Source organism: Aricia agestis, chromosome 21, assembly GCF_905147365.1.
Source record: "Aricia agestis chromosome 21, ilAriAges1.1, whole genome shotgun sequence".
Taxonomy (NCBI): domain Eukaryota; kingdom Metazoa; phylum Arthropoda; class Insecta; order Lepidoptera; family Lycaenidae; genus Aricia; species Aricia agestis.
The window spans coordinates 2,289,133-2,307,889 of NC_056426.1; the positions used below are offsets into that span (position 1 = coordinate 2,289,133).

Sequence of the window (18,757 nt, forward strand, 5' to 3'; positions counted from 1 at the left end):
TGGATTTTGTTTCGGACTTATTAATGAGGGCCTTTATAAATATCAACGCTTTATAAAATTCAGACTACGGAGTACGGAATGAAAAAGGTTTTAACGGAGGTCTCTCAATTACCTCAATCATGAAAATCCGATTAATATTTTAGGCGCTGACAAACACAATTCATATCCATACTAAATATTATAAGCACGATATAATATGTATGCCTGTCACTTGTCAGTTCTTTTTGTGCTAAGACCGCTAATTTGATTTTAATAAAGTACACAACAGGCTGTGGCAACTTAAGCATAAAAAGTGTCAATCCCAGTACCCACCTTTTTCTCCGTTGTCGGGTAAAACCTCAGTCAAAAATTTAATTCAATTGTGCAGAAAACAAAGATTATTTTTAATGGCCTCAAAAATACACGGCATCGTTATGTAGCAATTTAAATTGACTCTTATCTAGAATATTGTAATCTTGTTTCTAGACATTTTCTTAGTCTAGACTGGTAAACAATTTAGTCTGTAATTAAGTTTATATCAAAATGTCGACATTTCATTTAACACCCGGCATTTGAGAAGGATTTAATGAGAGGTAAGTGTGAACGGGCCACACGCGACAGCAACAATCGCCAGAAGCAGCAACAACGCGACAGCCACTTGTGGTCACTTACGGACACACAGTGAATCTTCTTCTATATATTATATAAAACTCAACGGTGACTGACTGACATGGTGATCTATCAACCCACAGTCTCAAATATGGGATAAAAGTTTGTATATAATAATAGCCTAGCCTGTATATAATAAGCCGCGTGCTCAATAAACTAGTATTTATCGGTTTGGCCGCCTAAACTAGAAGAGGTCACAGACAGACAGACAGACTTTTACACTTTCAAATAATTTATAATACTGTGTTAGCAAGAAATGAGAATGTGAAAGTGTGTCTATCTATCTGTCTTTTTACGCTTATGCCGCTGAGCCGATTTAGGTGAAATTCGGTATGGAGATACTTTAAAACCCGGGAAAGGACAAGGGGTAGTTTTTGGTTGTGGCAAAATGTACGGCGCAATAAGCAACGGAGTTGCGGGCCTCATCTAGTATACGACAGTTTCTTATTAAAAACCTTAGTAAGGTTATCAAATCGCGCAACAGCCTTGTAGCAAAATTTAGTGTCGCCGCAAACGGGCCACACGTGACAGTTACAAACGCCGTTGTGGCTATCGCGTGTTCTAAAAATCGTTGTAGCGTGTGGCGGTCACTGGCGTGAACCGTGTGCGGCGAGTCTATAATTATGAAAACTACAGGAAATATGCCTAAAATATGTAGCGGCGTTTTGTGATTGGGCCGGTGGCCCGTGTGCACTTAGTGGCCGTTGGCTGATGCGGACGACAAGAAGCGAGCGCGAGCGGCGACGAAGAGTAGCTGGTGGTGGCCACCGGCGTCAGCCATGTGCGAGTCCGTATAAAATATATGAAAACTATGTATGTATAATGTATATGAAATTAGCGTACTCATCATCATCATCATCATCATAATTTTATTTACTAGAATATGGTAACAAATTGATCTTAGCAATTTCTCAACAGACGTTTTCCCGTATTATATTAAAGAAATGAGTGGATAGTGGATACTCAATCAATGAACTAATAAAGTGGGTAGCTAACAATTTGAAGTGTTTTTTTTTTTTTTTGCATAAATTGCTAGAATATTATATTAGCTAGAATCTAGATGGTGAAGTAGGTAGGTAAGTTACAAGGTTTGTTCAAATTGCTCTTATGTTGTAAAATGTTAGTTACCTACTTCATCCACTCATGTCTTCATTTCTGAATCTGGCCCACAAAACAGTTCATTCATATTGGTCCAGCTGTTGAGGACAAGTTGATATGATACATGAACTGCGGGGCTAAAATGGTCACATTTAGCAATTCTTCTCAATCAACTCAGCAAATGAATTGTCAAAACTGTCAAACTGACGAATGTCAAATAAGTACGAATTACTAGACATGAATTGCAAGCGGAGTGACCATTTTGTTTTTAAAAAATGAATCATATTATGATTCATAATATGATTCTCCAAAGCGACCATTTTAGCCCCACTGAAGAATAATTAATAAAGATAATATGCCTGTGGCGGCGTTTTGTGGTTGTGGCCAGTGGTCCGTCTGCAGTGACCCTAACCCTTCGCAGGGCAGAAAGAAATTAATATCAGGGTAAGTTTTACCCCAGCTTAACATAATCCTTGTTCGTTATAGGTTGCTTAATCCATGTAAAATGGGAATACCGTACAAACGTATACTAAGCCAAGGAAAACCGCTATTGATGAAATTTTGTATACTTTAAGCACGGTTTTTGAGGCTTTTGACAGGAGTTTATCTATTCAACAGTGATCTTAGGGTTTCGTAGCCAAGTGGCCAAAAAAAGGAACCTTTATAGATTCGTCACATATTCTGTCTGTCCGTCTATCTGTCTGTCTGTCTATATACTGTTGAAACTTAGTAAGTATTCGGATATTTAAACAAGAATAGATAAAATATGTTTGAGAGTCTGACTCGCATTTTCCCGATTTTTGATTGCACAATATTTTGACGCTAACCAGCGATAGCGTATAGATAAACTTCAATTGAAAACCCTCAGAAACGTTTGAACAATCAACAATATAAAAAGCGCCTATTTATTTGAAATAGCAAGCACGACCAGTTGTAACCGAATATAATATAAGGGACCAATAGACTGGTGCAAGTTTATATTCAATTAATATTACGTCTCGAGTCTAGACATTGTATTGTTGAAATTAATACCTACGTCCAGTTACAAAGGCAAACATAATATTGTGTGCAATACACGATTTATAAACATAATCTATATAATATATAAAACTCAAAGGTGACTGACTGACAGTCAGTCACGGGACTGACATGGTGATCTATCAACGCACAGCCCAGACCACTGGACGGATCGGGCTGAAATTTTGCATGCAGGTAGATGTTATGACGAAGGCATTCGCTAAGAAAGGATTTTGATAATTTCTAACCCCAAGGGGTTAAAATAGGGGATGAATGTTTGTATATAATAATACTTCTTAACGCGAGCGAAGCCGCGGTCAAAAGCTCGTCCATACTAATATTATAAAATATGTGAAAGTGTGTCTGTCTGTCGAACCGATTTCGTTGAGGAAAGAAACTTTGAATCCCAGAAAAGGACATATGATACTTTTGATCGCGGAAAAATTTGGCGCAACGAAATTGCGGGCATTATCTAGTAGCTGTACATAATTTAATACGACCTCAGCGCCATAGTAATTTATGAAACAACGTAATATTTTCAAAGCAAAAATGTTGCTAAAGTGTAGAAAAGATTTATTCAATCATCATTTTTTTAAAGTGTAATTTCAACATTTTTTTAACATCTTCTAATCTTAGCCATGGTACATGGGCCCAATAGAAACATAAATTCTACCAAATATTTTCACTAGTATTTCATGTTCTATCTTGAAATACATTAGTGCTCTAGTATCTTGAGATTTCAGCCTCCAAAATATTATGTTTCCCTTAGGTCGTTTCTGGAGGCTTCAGCCTTAAATTTACAAACAAAGCTTTAGCCTAAAACTCGAAAAGTTTGTCTAATATAATTATTATAATTATGTAAGTACGTCCGCACTTAATTTTGGCAAATAAACGTTAGATGCTACTTGTATTAAAAATATTTCACACAAGTTGAAGCCAGCAACTCCGTTGCGCCAAAACTCGTCTATCGCGCAGGAACAATTAACAACAAAAATTATGCAATGTCCTTTCCCGGCACTCAAAGAATATCCATACAAAATTTCAGCAAAATTGGTTCAGCGGTTTGGGGGTAAAGGGTAACAAATCAAAAAATTACTCTAAATAAAAAATATTTTATTTTTTATTTAGAGTAATTTTTTTACAAAAATATTTCTGAACGTCGATACTAAGATGCCTACCACCGGTTCGGGAACTAACCCGGCGAGAAAAACCGGCGTAAGAAACTCGCCCGGGGCCATCTTTTACTAAAAAGATGGAAAATTACAATTTGGACATAATAATGAATATGTCAATGGGTGCTGCTGGTAAAGAAGAACTATCAAAAATGACGTTTTTGTATGAAACCAGCGCTAGATCCCCCTCTCAAAAAATAATCTCAAAAAATTATGAATTGTCATTTAATTATTCTGATCATCAGCTAGCAAGTTCGTTCAGTCGAGAGAGAATGCTATTAGGGGTGGCTCCTAAATATTGATTAACAAAAAACTTAAATTTAAAGAAAGTAAGGATATTGTTAGACTGTCAACTGAACGAATTCGTAACTCAGCAATTGCTGAGTTAGCCTGTATCGAGCTGAACCACCTTATTATTGTAAGCGTATACAGATCTCCATCCGGCTTATATGATTCTTTTGAACAAAATATAATGGAGCAAGTGTTAACAAAAGTGTGTGCATCTAACAGAAAGATTATAGTATGTGGTGATTTTAATATCAATTTCCTAGACTTAAACTCCACCACTGTGATTCACATCATTGTTCAAATCGTATAACCTTATTAATTTATTCAACGAGCCGACAAGAATTTGTGATACAACTGCGACTTGCATAGATAATATTTTCACCAACATAACTCCCTATAGGAAGGAAATAATTAATGTATTAAGCTCTGATCACTGTGGACAGTTAGCTTCATTTAATATAAATTGTGATACAAATTTAAAAGAAAAAATTCAATATATAACTACCTATAAATACAAAACGTATTGAGAAATTCAGAAGTAAATTATTATCAAGTTTTGAGAACTTGAATGTAGCAAATGATCCAGATAAAGCGTTTAACAATATATTCAATAGAGTAAATCAGCAATATAACGCTGTATTTACTTCTAAAACGGTCAGTTTGAATAATAAAAGAAATAATTAAAAAAAATGGGCAACTGCAGGTATTATTGTAAGTAGACAAAAATTATATGATTTGTTTAACGAGAAAACTATAAACCGGAGTGAAGTTTTTAAATTGTACGTCAAGAAATACTCGAAAACTTTTAAAAAGGCCTGTCAAGCAGCGAAGGCACTTCAAATTAAAGAGAAAATTAGAGACTCTAAAAATAAAGTGAAAACCACCTGGAAAATAATTGCGGATGAGACTGGAAAAGTCACCTGTCGTAACTCTAAATTTGAACTTTTAATTAATAATAAAAAAATCAATTCTGATCTTGAGGTTGCGACAGTCTTTGAGAAGTTTTCTGCAGACATTCCAATCTCAACTACAAAGAACTTAAATTCATCACCTACAGTTGCAGAAAAAATAATTAGAGAACATGTCAAGGAATGTGATGTCAATTTTATTTTTAGAGATATTGACTCCAGAAATATTATCAAGACTTTCAAATAAATCAATATTAAAAGTACCACTGATCTCTGGGGTATGTCCACAAAAATTATAAAATCAGTAATTGACATCATTGCCCCTTACCTAGCTTTAGTTTTTAATAATTGTATCAAAAGTGGTGTGTTCCCAGACTTAATGAAGCACAGCAAGGTGATGCCTCTATTTAAAGCTGGGAAGAAATCAGACCCAGCCAACTATAGACCAATATCCATATTGCCGACTTTAAGTAAAATCTTTGAAAAAATAATTCTAAATCAATTACTTGCTCATTTTAACTCAAATAATTTATTATTATGTAATAAATTATTTGAGTTAAAATGAGCAAGTAATTGATTTAGAATAATATATCAATTTTCTTTTACTAAAGGTCGGTCTATAACAGATGCAGGCATTAGTCTTCTGTGTAGTATTTTTGAAGCTTGGGAGGGGTCGCAGGATGCATTTGGTATTTTCTGCGATCTCTCTAAAGCATTTGACTGTGTGGAGTATGATACTCTAATAAGAAAACTACACCATTATGGTGTAAGGGGCACGGCACTTAAAATTCTAAAATCTTACCTTACAAATAGAACGCAGAGGATGGAAGTTAACTCCATAAGGTCTAATGGAACCAAAATAAAACTAGGTGTGCCACAAGGGTCCATTTTAGGGCCTTTTCTTTTTCTCAACTATATAAATGATTTACCTTATCTTGTTAAAGATAAGCATGAGATAGTACTTTTTGCTGATGACACTTCACTAATTTTTAATGTGAAGAGGCGACAATTTATTAAGACGAGGTAAATAGTGCTCTCTCAAAAATAGTACATTGTTTAATGCTAATAATTTACTTTTGAACTCTAATAAAACAAAATGTTTAAAATTTATCTTGCCAAATGTTAGGCAAGTACAAACCAATGTCCTATTAAATGATGAGAAAATGAATTTAGTAGACACCACCGTATTCCTAGGCATAACGCTGGATTGTAAGTTACAATGGGGTCCACATATTGCGAAACTGGCAGATAAGCTTAGTTCTGCAGCATATGCTGTTAAAAAAATTCGTGAAATGACTGATGTAGAGACCGCGATTAGTTTACTTTAGCTACTTTCATAGCAGAATGTCTTACGGCATCCTCTTGTGGGGAAACGCGGCGGACATTAATACAATATTTGTGCTGCAGAAGCGAGCTATTCGTTCTATTTATAAGATGTCGTCTTTGGAATCTCTAAGAGAAAAATTTAAAGAAATAAGAATTCTGACCGTCACATCTCAATACATTTTGGAAAATCTCTTATATGTTAGAAAGAACATAAATATTTTCAAAAAGAAAAGTGATAATCATAATGTAAATACTAGAAATAAGAACAAGTTAGCAATACCAATGTTCAGACTAGCCAAAATAAGCAAATCCTTTAAAGGCCAATGTATACGCCTATACAATAAAATCCCAGAAAATGTTCAAAATCTACCTTTAGACAAATTTAAAAAAGCAGTTAAAGAACGCTTGTGTGCTAAAGCGTATTATAAAGTCAATGATTTCTTCGAGGACAGCACACCTTGGGAATAGGGTGGCTCCATGCAGGTTACTTTTCTTTTATTTTTGTTACATAGCTGTAAGCCAAAACATTGTAATTTTCCATTTTTTTAGTAAAAGATGGCCCCGTGCGAGTTTCTTACGCCAGTTCTTCTCGGCGGGGTAGTTCCCGAACCGGTGGTAGGCAACGTAGTTTATTCGTTCGACTTTCAAAAAGTGTATCATGATACCCATTTTGAATAAAAATATATTTTATTTATTTATTAATTTTATCTCGACTTTTGCATTTACAATAGGTATTACTAGTTCGAGTATTGCGCTAGAACCGTACATTTTTCCCGGATCCTATATCCATTCCTGGGACTCAAAGTATTTCTATACCAAACTTCTGCAAAATCGGCTCATCTGTTTGGGCGTGAAGATTTTATATTAAGTATGGACAGCTCACGACTCTGTCGTATATTAAGTACTACTTCTATTATATATTATATCACTACTATTATTTATTACTGGGGAAGCACCTAATACCCAAGATTTCAAAACCAGTAGGGGAAGTCCAATCATTAAAGGTTATTGGTCAGAACTGAGAATCTAAAAAAGCCGTACAAAAACATGTTTAATAAAACTAGAGATCGCCCAAAGGTCGAAATTCGACCTTACTTGCAACGACATTAGGACTACTACCTATATTTTGTAAAAAATATTGACTTCATCATAGTTTTTTCCAATTCTTGTCTCTGGGACTCAGCTGATCTCAGACTGGCCGTTTAAGCATTGTCTAATAGTATCTAAAATTAAATAAAAAAAAACAATAATCCATTTTTAATTTCTCAACTTGTTGTCAATAGACAACCATAAATAAAAGAGTATAAGTAATTCGTATGTATAGGCTTGTCACTCAAAAATCTGTCATTTTTCGTAGTAGTAGTGTCGTAGTGTGTGTAACGTTTTATTTGTTAAAAATATATATGATAAAAGCATAATTTTAAAATAATATTAGCTCGATGCACTCCTTCACCATATAAACTATAGCTGTGCGAAATTTCATTCACCTACGTTTCCCAATTTTTTGTAAAAAGGGTCACAAAGTTTTTCTCTCACGTATTAATATATAGACGTATTAATATATAGATGCGATAAACTAGTTATTATGTTCGATTTAGAAATCATTTGTTTTCATATTCATCACTGGTAATTTTTTATCCCTTAAAAATGTACGGTTCCTACTCGATAAACGAATTTTGGCGCAACGGAGATGCGGGCGTCATCTAGTAACTATACAGGGTGCACTTAAACCTTCCTGCCAAATTTTTTCCATGGCTTAGTTATTATAAGGCGAGTCCATTTAACCAAAAAAAATTGGGTGTTATTTTTTTAATGACATATTTTATCCCATTTAAAATCGTTGCAGAACGGTCACTCGCGGCGCGGGGGAATGAACGGGGGTGATGCGGGGAGAGGCGCGCGCGCGGGGGCTCGTCACGCGCAGGCGACGCGTCTTGTCCATTCTCTATCCATTATTAATTGTAGTGTTTTTTAGGATAACTTTCGGAAGCTATTTCTCAACATTTTAGTACTGAGTGATTATAAAAGAAAAAATACATGTATTTTAATTTTTAACAAGGATCAATATATCAAAATTTGGCAGGAAGGTTTAATTGCACCCACTATTAGGGGCTCCTGAGTCCTGAGGGTGACACTGGGTACATCACAGATGGATTTTTATACAGAATGTAATAAAACTATACTGTACTCGGCGAAACATGCCGGTAGCGGTCATTGACTCCCTGTCAAAAACTTGTTATTTTCTTCACAAAGCTGCGATTGACAACATCTGATATTTCATTGTCAATCGCGGTTTATATAGAAAATGACAAGTTTTTGACAGGGAGTCAATGGCCGCTACTGCCATGTTTCGCCGAGTACAGTATAAGTGATAATAATTTAGGGTGTGTACTGTGTTTGAGTCGCCTGTATAGAGTTCGCTGTGAAAGTAGCAGCTATAGAAGAGCAATTTTTTTTCTGATTTGTATGATCAAGCGCCCCAGTGTCATGATTTTTCCAGATACAAAGTAAAAAAAAAGATACTCTTTCAGAGCTGCTATTTTCACAGTGAACTCTACATATACAGGGGCCCATACACACCCTAAAGTATTATCGCTTAGTTTTGTTACACCCTACCATTGTTAATTTTTTAATAAAAATACATTAAAAATATTTCGTATGTTCATAGCCTTCATAGGAAGCTTAACAGTGTAATGCAGAACGTGTTATATCAAGCCCACAGCGTCTTAGCATGGTTATAAAACTTTATTGCTTTAAAAATAATTTAAAATTGCTTATATGTAATAGATTGTACTGTCGGTTCTTGGTGGAAATTCATGTTGTAATAAAACACACTTTTCTTGCACTTTTTCCACTATAATAAGATATTATTATAACTTTTAACAAATAACACGACCGGTTTCGAAATTATTCATCATCAGGTGTAAGTTTAACTTACACCTGATGATGAATAATTTATAATAATAATATTATATTAAGATATTATTATAAAAAAGTTATAATAATATCTTAATATAGTGGAAAAAGCGCAAGAAAAGTGTGTTTTATTAGTGTATAAAATTGCTTATCTAGTAAAATTATTGCTAGTAACAATAATGACTGAATAATGAAATAATACTAAACCAATTGAGATAAAATTTTGCATGGACATAATTTGAGTCCTTGAAACTCACGATTGCCATGTAGGACCCACGTAGTCTGTAGATTAAGGGCCGGGACACAAAAACACGACACGACCATAGTAAAAGGAGGGGAAGTAATTTATCTTCATTCAAAGGCGCCGCGCGCGGCTTGCATGTGTGCGCCATAGTATCAATTGCGTCGCCACGTACGGCACACAACAAAATCTCGGCGATACCAGCCGGCAGCCTCTTAAACTGGCCGAGATTTTGTTGTGTGCCGTATCGCGTACGTGGCGACGCATTGATACTATGGCACACACATACAAGCCGCGCGCGGTGCCTTTGTATGAAGATAACTTACTCCCCTCCTTTTACTATGACACGACGTCGTGTCGTACCACGACGCGACGTCGTGTCGTGTTTTTATGTCCCGGCTCTATGGCCGTGTTCAGACCAAACTGATTATACGCCGCCGAATGTGAGCAGGCTCACTGTGAACCCCAGTGCGAACGTGAAAATAAACAGTATCGAATGTCCGCGCCTACGCCTAGCATAATGGCGTATTGTCGGTTAGGTGTGAACGAAAAAGTGAATATGTATGGAAATACATACATTAAACTGCGTTACATTCGCTCACATTCGGCGGCTCACAGTCGGTTTGGTGTGAACACGGCCTAATAGAGGTATGCAGTAGATACTAAATGGTATTAAGTATTACCAGGTAATACTTATTTTAATAAAAATAGACTTAACACAAAATGATAACCTCTTTCGAAGTTGAAAGTGCAAAAGCACCTTATCCAGGGGAATCACCTCTATTTTAAGACCACAAAGCAAATGGTGATCTCTGTTCCGAAAGACTTAAAGTTTATTTTACCGTGACACAACTGCAGGTAACATTCGCAGTTTTCTATATAAATACAGATCTGCATCTCCCAGACTACAGACTAGTCTTGAAGTCTAGATAGGCGTGAAGTCTTGAAGTCATTAGTCATGAATTTCACAAAGATTGTCTTTGTCTTCGCAGTCCTGATGACTCTAAGCGTGGTGTATGCTGCTCCGGACTTTTGGAAGGAACTGGTGAGTTTTTGTAGCTGACTCGGCAAATGTTGTTTTGCTATACAGGGTGTAACAAAACTAAGTGATAATACTTTGGGGTGTGTATGTGTTACCTATAGAGTTCGCTGTGAAAGTAGCAACGCTATAAGAGCAATTTTTTGTGATTTGTAAGGGACAAACGCCCCCACGTCATGAATTTATCATTCAAAAGTGAAAAAAGTTACTCTTTATTATAGAGAACCCATACACACCCTAAAGTATTATCACTTAGTTTTGTTACACCCTGTATATTTATATTACGTATGTATTGTGTACCTATAGGTACGTATAAAACTTGCCCTTCAATCAGTCTATCTGTAAAGAAAAAACAATACCCTAAAGTAAGATCTCAGCATTTAAATAGGGACAGACAGACAGACAGACAGTTTTGTTCTGATTTGACAAAAAGTCAAAATTTTTGGATTTGATAGAATTATATTAATTGTGTAAAAATTATGGCCTACAAGTAACAAGACAACATACAGAAATAACTTGGCAATAAATCTGTCATATTTTTTTACTACCACCAAACCATCTAAATAGGCCGGGCAGAACCCTTAAAAATGTTCATGTATCTTATAATATTATAAGCTTAATAAATAAAAAAACAATCAACTAAATAGTAGAGATGTGCCGATCATGATTTTGGTCCGCCGACTAATCGGCCGACTAGTCGGCCAAGCCGATCATGGTTTCGGAAGTTTCCGTAACGCTTTTTTACTGCTGTTTCGTGGGTATGTCGCAGTGTTAACTGTTTAAACTTTAAAGTATGTTTACTTCGCGTACCGTACGTTACTTTATTTTTGTTTCTATATAATACAGTTGATGGTTTTCATGTATATGAAATCTCGATTTAATAATAGATACTTAATTTGTTGTTAAATAAAAATTATATTTAAGTACAAAAATAATTTCTTTACTAGCAAGTAATATCAGAAACACTTCATTTAATTTTAAAATGTGTAACACTGATTGAATGTAATATGAACACATTATAAATAATAATCAAGGTTTTTCTTTAATGTAATTTCAATAATAGCAAAAAAAGTAAAAAGCCGATTAGTCGGCGCTTTTTGCCGACTATTCGCCGACTAGTCGCCGACTACAAAAGTGGCCGGATAGTCGGCTTTACCGACTAGTCGCCGACTACAAAAGTGGCCGGATAGTCGGCTTTACCGACTAGTCGCCGACTACAAAAGTGGCCGGATAGTCGGCTTTACCGACTAGTCGCCGACTACAAAAGTGGCCGGATAGTCGGCTTTACCGACTAGTCGCCGACTACAAAAGTGGCCGGATAGTCGGCTTTACCGACCAGTCAGCGACTAGTCGGCACATGTCTACTAAATAGCTTATAAGTTGCCAAATAAATTCTCGATAAAAATAGAATAAATTCTCGACGAAATGCATGGTTCCTGGAGTTGGAAGAATCTTTGAATCTTTATACGTGGGTGAAGAGTAAGACGTCATTAAAATTAAAAATAGCAATTCCCACAACGTCTTTTTACAGATTTTCCACTTTATTATATTTTGTTTATACTTAATTTTATTTCGTATTTTTATTAAAACTCTAAAATAGAATATCCATTGGGAACAAAACAATTTCCAAAATATGATGTCAAATTAAGAAATTTATAAACATCCCCCAAAAAGATAAGCTGATAGATGAACTATAGCTAAAACAGTCTCAATCATATCAGATTTAAAACAAAAAAACTGAATTAAAATCAGTCTACTCGTTTGGATGCTACGATGCTAAACAAGTTTGTGAAATCCATTTGAAACAGAACGAGATTTACGTCGCTGCGTGATCGCGTTCAATGAGAACTAAGTACCTATTATAATATTAATTTTCCATCTTTTAGTAAAAGATGGCCCCGGGCGAGTTTCTTACGCCGGTTCTTCTCGCCGGGTTAGTTCCCGAACCGGTGGTAGGCCTCTTGTAGACGCGACGTTCTAAAAGTGTTAACTGGTAACCTATTTAGAAATAAATATTTTTGATTTTGATAAAACAAAGTTTTGAGTGTGCCTGGTGTAATCCCACCTAGGTTGACATAGTCTAAAATCTAAATCAATTTCTTTGATGGTACCTAACTATGCCATAACAATCAAAATCCACTTTTCAGGAGCATGCTGGCCAGCGCGTTAGAGACGCAATCATCAGCGCCAAGCCAGCCGTGGACGTAATCGCACAAGCACAGAACATCGCCAACGGAGGCAATAAAGACGACTAGCTGCATTACAGTTAACCCTGTTTTCTTCTAGTAATATTCTGAAGCGCATAATCATGGGACTCATGCCTGTTTTCACCAACCGCCTCCTAACGCTAAGTACCTACTCCCCTAGCGGCCATTAAGGGTACATAATACATAATCCTTCAAGATTTCACGAATTTTTGTGTGTCACGTTCGTCCTTAGGGCGTAAGAACTTTTGCAAAACATTACTTTTTTTTAATGTGTTTGTTTTAAGAGATATTTGACCCGCAAAGATCGCTAAGGAACACTTAGCGTTAGGAGACCGTTGGTGAAAACAGACATCAGTGCCGTACAATCAAGGGCGTAGCGAGGTACGCGCAGGGTACCCCCCTCGGTAGGTGTAATCAAGGCATAACTTCTAAAGTGAGTTAGTTTGAGAGTGCTTGATTGTGCGAAGCGTTGCTTTAGTAGAAACATAATATCTGCGTAATGCGCTCTGGTGCTGCTTAAAAAACAGGGTATGACAAGTGACAACTCATCTGCAGAGCTAATAATACTGTGTGAGACGGTAGGAAAAGAAGGCGTACTTAGGTTTAAGTAACTCTTGTCTTGTCAACGAAATGTGGCTTCTCTCTAACGTTCTTATCTGATATTTACTGCCAAATTAATAATGCGCATGGAAATCTTCGCTAATATAAGTGTCGTAATCACGAAAACACCCGAATCTATGAAACGTAAGAGCCCCAAACAATGACTTGCATTTTGCACCTTGTTCAAGAGAAAATAGAAGTAAGGCGGCCTTCCTTCTATAAGTACTAAAACGAGCCGCGCGCGGCGCGGTTGCCGCGAGGCTCTGCTTTGTTCAAACCTAGGCGACCAAGCGACTCCGAAGCGGGAGCGTCAAGTTGCGGCAAGTTGTCAAATGTGTGTTTTGAAGTGTACATAACTAGACTTATTTTTTTAAACCATTTGACAACTTGACGCTCCCGCTTCGCAGTCGCTTGGTCGCGTAGGTTTAAACAAAGCACCAGAGCCTCGCGGCTCGCGACTTAATGTGAAGGCAGTCTAAATATCATATAGCCGGTGGCTGTCCGCTGTCGCTAACTCACCGGGAAGCCATCGCGGCTTTACCATGGTAACGTCCAAGCAACGTCAGGGGCCTCTACGTCGCTCCAAAGCGCTGTTTTTCTTAAAGCATTAAGGGGGCGCCCAACCCAAAAAACCTTCTCTCTTCACACTCACGCCCGTCTTTCATATGCCAGGTGCAAAAGGACGACGCAGATTCATCGCCAAGTTAGCGGGCAGTTATAGGTATTCTTTTTTTTTAAAGGATATCTATTAATAATTAATTTATAAAAAAAATATGTAATATCTATAATGTTATTATACTAAAAAGTTTCAAGCTTTATTCTAATGTATTACTCGAATACTAGCAGTTTAACGTGTTAATTATAGGTGATTTGGGAGCAACTTCGCAATGTTTTTCTATCGAGAAAATTGTATGCTATCGTGTTTTTGAGTAACATAGTCACTAGTGTTAGTCCTGAAGTTTGCTGCATCTTAATTTAACATTGAGTTTTTCATTAATATTCATATTTCAATTTACAGACGATCATGTAAAGCAATATTTTGATCTAATACGTTATACGCGCCTTAAGTTTAAAACAGCGCTTGCAGCGACGTCTTCCGACGCTCGGGAAATACGACCGTTGCCGAAAAATAACGAAAATGTCTATGCGCATTATCACTTTGGGAGCACTTGTACATGTATTTCTAGGCTGCTAAATCATATGTTACAAGCTAATAAAATATTTAAAACACTAGAAAAGTTTTTATTTCTAATTGTATATTCATACTTAATAAGTATTATAAAAAAATAAAATAAAATAAAATTGGTTTATTTCAGATTACTCAGATCCATAAAATTGTTAGTAAAGAAACTTATCGCTAGGTTAGTATTCTATTCTAAAAAGAGATTTAGTTTATAAATGCGATTTTAGATTATAAATGCGAAATTGGTTATGAACTGTCACCAGCAGTATTTCCGGACCGATACGACCTGCAAACCTTCAAGAAAAGAGCGTATACCCTCTTAAAAGGCCGGCAACGCACCTGCAGCTCTTCTGATGTTGCGAGTGTCCATGGGCGACGGTAGTTGCTTACCATCAGGTGACCCGATTGCTCGTTTGCCCCCTTATTTAATAAAAAAAAAAAATGGGTCTGTCTATCTGACTGTCTGTTACCTCTTCCCGCCCAAAACACTGAACCGATTTTGATGAAATTTGATAAGTAGATACTTATATTAACTAGTGGTTAAAGGACATAGGATAGGTACTTCTAATCCCGGAGACGGATACGGTTCCCGCGCGATAAACGAATTTTGACGCAACAGAGTTGCGGGCGTCATCTAGTAAAAGGCAACCTTTTCACTAATACAAGTAAAATGACCAAGTAATCATAAAACAATAAATATACCATTCCAATACAGATTTAATTTGTAAGAGATTTCCTTAGCTTATAGGGAAAATTGTTTGACTAAGTATATAAATCTATTTTGAATCATAAATCATAGGAATAAGGTGCAGAATAGAGTAAAATTAATTACTCATAAGCGATTGTACAAATACAATTATTTTGTAATAAATAATAATATAATTTATCAAATTATCTCCTTAGTAAGATTTACTATTATTCGAAATGAAATAAGGTGTCCACAGCGGTCATTGACCTTTTTACTCTAGAAGCTATAATATGAAAAATACTCGTAAATAAAATAAGTACACGTAAATAATATAATAAAAATTATATAAGTACTATCTATTAAATAGAAAACTACAACTATAGGTATGCTTATCTTTTTCTGGCATTTTGGAAACGCTACGTGACAAATCGACACGTCCTATGCATAACTCACTAAGTGCCAATTGACGAGTTATACGATTGTTTCATTTTCGTAATCTGTGGCCTCGGTTTTATAGGATAGACTATTAAAATAATATTTATTTTTCATTTTAAGCCGCATTTATAATAGCATAAATGTGCATCTTATAATAGTGAGAGCCGCAAATCTAGCTATTTGGTAGACCCGTATTTATGCGCGGGGATAGAGCGAGGAAGAGAGGTGCGGGCGGGAGGGGATCTACCTGTTAGTCAGTTATACCGCGGCGAGTGTAGTGCACAGGCGTAGCGTGTGTTCGTTAGCGAATACGTTGTAATAAGTTGATTTAAAATGAGCTCTGAACGAATGCGCTTTAAAGAAAATTTAAAAAAGGCTTGTGAACGAAAAGAAATGTCGCATAGTGCAAGTTACCACCACGGAACCACGAAAGCAGGTTTTTATTGACTTAAATATTTTAGTTTGTGTTAGTGATTAATTTATTTATTTACATGTCCGTAGCTTAATTCATTTAATGAAGGATTTGTTAATTCTTTGTGGTAATAATAAAATGTGTTTTAATAATTATTTTAATTAGTTGTCAAAACCCAGCGCAAAAGTGTTTAACTTCCGCAGTTAGATCCTTTTGCTTTGGACTTTTAATAATGGATTTTAACTATGTGGTACTTATCTATTTATGCGTTGAATTGACGATTTAAAACTATAATCTAACTACCACTATACGAAATATGCGTTGGGTTGACCGTTCATAACTTAAATCTAACTACCACTACATGAAATATGCGTTGGATTAGTCAAAAATATTTATTTATATCTGCCAATTGCAGAGTTTTTTGAGGGATACGTAATTACATTGAACTCTTTAAGTACCACTACTTCTATCTTATATTGCTTTATATGTATAATAAATTATCAGCTGTAAAGTATTTTTTTTTTTTACAAAAGTATAATATGATTTTTATAATTAATTCTTTTTTACGTTTTCTATTTTCAGAATCACCTGTACCATATTTTACCGAAGAAGAAAGGACGTACTGGGAAAACAATAATAATATTCTTGAAAGTAGTGATTCCGAGGATTACACAGTACAGGAAAATGAAAACCAAGCTCTTAATGATAATATCTCGACTGAAGATCCTATAACAAATACTTATAACGAGCAACAAATACATACTAAATTGGCTACTAATAGAGACCAGAATCTAATTCTAAATGATTCTACAATAATTGTTAATAACGACCCATTACTATCCTCAAATACTGGTCCAGATTCATGTATTGTCGCTTTAAATAATTTAGACTCTTTCTTGCAATCACCAGTGATGTCATCAAATAATGCCCCAACTTCGTCTATTGCATCTTTACTAGATATAAATGGAATAAATTCTATTCCACCTTCGCCTTTAGATAACGGTACTCCCGGTACTTCTTTATTGTCAATACAAAGCCCTCCGTCTATAACAAGCACTCCCAGATCAAGAATTAATAATAACGTAAACAAGAAAGATAAAGGACCCCCAACTTCGTCTATTGCATCTTTACTAGATATAGATGGAATAAATTCTATTCCACCTTCGCCTTTAGATAACGGTACTCCCGGTACTTCTTTATTGTCAATACAAAGCCCTCCGTCTGTAGCAAGCACTACCAGATCAAGAATTAATAATAACGAAAACAAGAAAGATAAAGGACGAGGTCGTAGAGTCCACAAGGATCAGTGGAAAGATGTCAAAAGAAAACTGAATAGAAATACTGGTAAATGTTACTTCAGTAGAGATGGTACTGAGAGACCAGGTAGAATTATAAAAGCGTTTTGTAATAAATGTAAATTCCACTGTCCGCAAAAGTTTACTGATGAGTTAAGGAAAAAAATATTTGATAGCTTTTGGAGCATCGGTAATAATGTGAGACAGTGGGATTTTATTTCCAAATATTGTAAGAAAATTAACAAGCGTAGAAGAACTACAGAACTTCCATCCCGGAGACAGTACACAATCACTTATAGTTTACCCATTGTAGGTTCTCCTGTCGATCCAGTACCTGTGTGCAAAGTCATGTTTTTGAACACGTTAGGCATTGGCGCTGGTATGGTTACAACGGCTTTGAAAAAAATTGAAGATAGTGGTGGTATTATAACAGCTGATGCCAGAGGTGGGCGTAATAATCGCCAATTAGTGATAGATGCTGAAATGATCAAGAGCGTGTGTGATCACGTTAACAATTTTCAACCAGTAGAATCGCACTACGTTCGCAGCCGTACTTCCAAACTGTATTTGGATGAATCACTGTCTTACAGCCGTATGTTTCTTTTATACAAAGAGTGGGTTGTTGACAACAGCTTATACTATAGCAATCCAGCCAAAACTTTACGTCAATATAGGGACATCGTGAATACTAATTTCAACTTAGGTTTTCATGCCCCACGCAAAGATCAGTGTGATGTATGCCACGTCTACAAAAATTTACCAAAACCTGTTCCAGAAACTGAATTCAAAACGTATACTGACCATATAAGAAATAAGGAAATAGCCCGAGAGTTAAAAAATAAATATAAAGAGTTATCCGTTAGAGATAGTGATAAAACACTTACTACTACTTATGATTTTCAAAAAATTCATGGGATACCACATGGACAAGCCAGTATTTTATATTATAAGAGAAAATTGTCAGTTTACAATCTTACTTTTTACAGCCTTGGTAAAAAAGAGGGAACATGTTATGTTTGGGATGAGACGACTGCAAAAAAAGGCGCAACAGAAGTGTCAAGTTGTGTTTATAACTACATTAAAGAACATAATCAAAAAGGGATTATAAATTTCAATTTTTTTAGTGATAATTGCGGAGGTCAGAATAGAAACCGGATCGTATTCTTAGCTTATTTGTATGCAGCAAAACATTTTAATGTAACCATCACCCATACTTTTTTGGAGCGTGGACATACCCAAAACGAAGGGGACTCAGTTCACGCTCTCATCGAAAGATTTGCTAAG

The 18,757-nt window shown here is 35.8% G+C and overlaps 1 protein-coding gene across 1 annotated transcript; it reads left to right on the forward strand.

Moving 5' to 3' along the window:
* Positions 1–10,527: 10,527 nt before the first annotated feature.
* On the forward strand, positions 10,528–13,015 carry LOC121737791 (cecropin-D-like peptide). The gene is made up of 2 exons (XM_042129490.1): positions 10,528–10,659; positions 12,801–13,015. The coding sequence occupies exons 1-2, from the start codon at positions 10,573–10,575 to the stop codon at positions 12,906–12,908; spliced, it is 195 nt and encodes a 64-aa protein (XP_041985424.1). The 5' UTR covers positions 10,528–10,572; the 3' UTR covers positions 12,909–13,015.
* Positions 13,016–18,757: the final 5,742 nt, after the last annotated feature.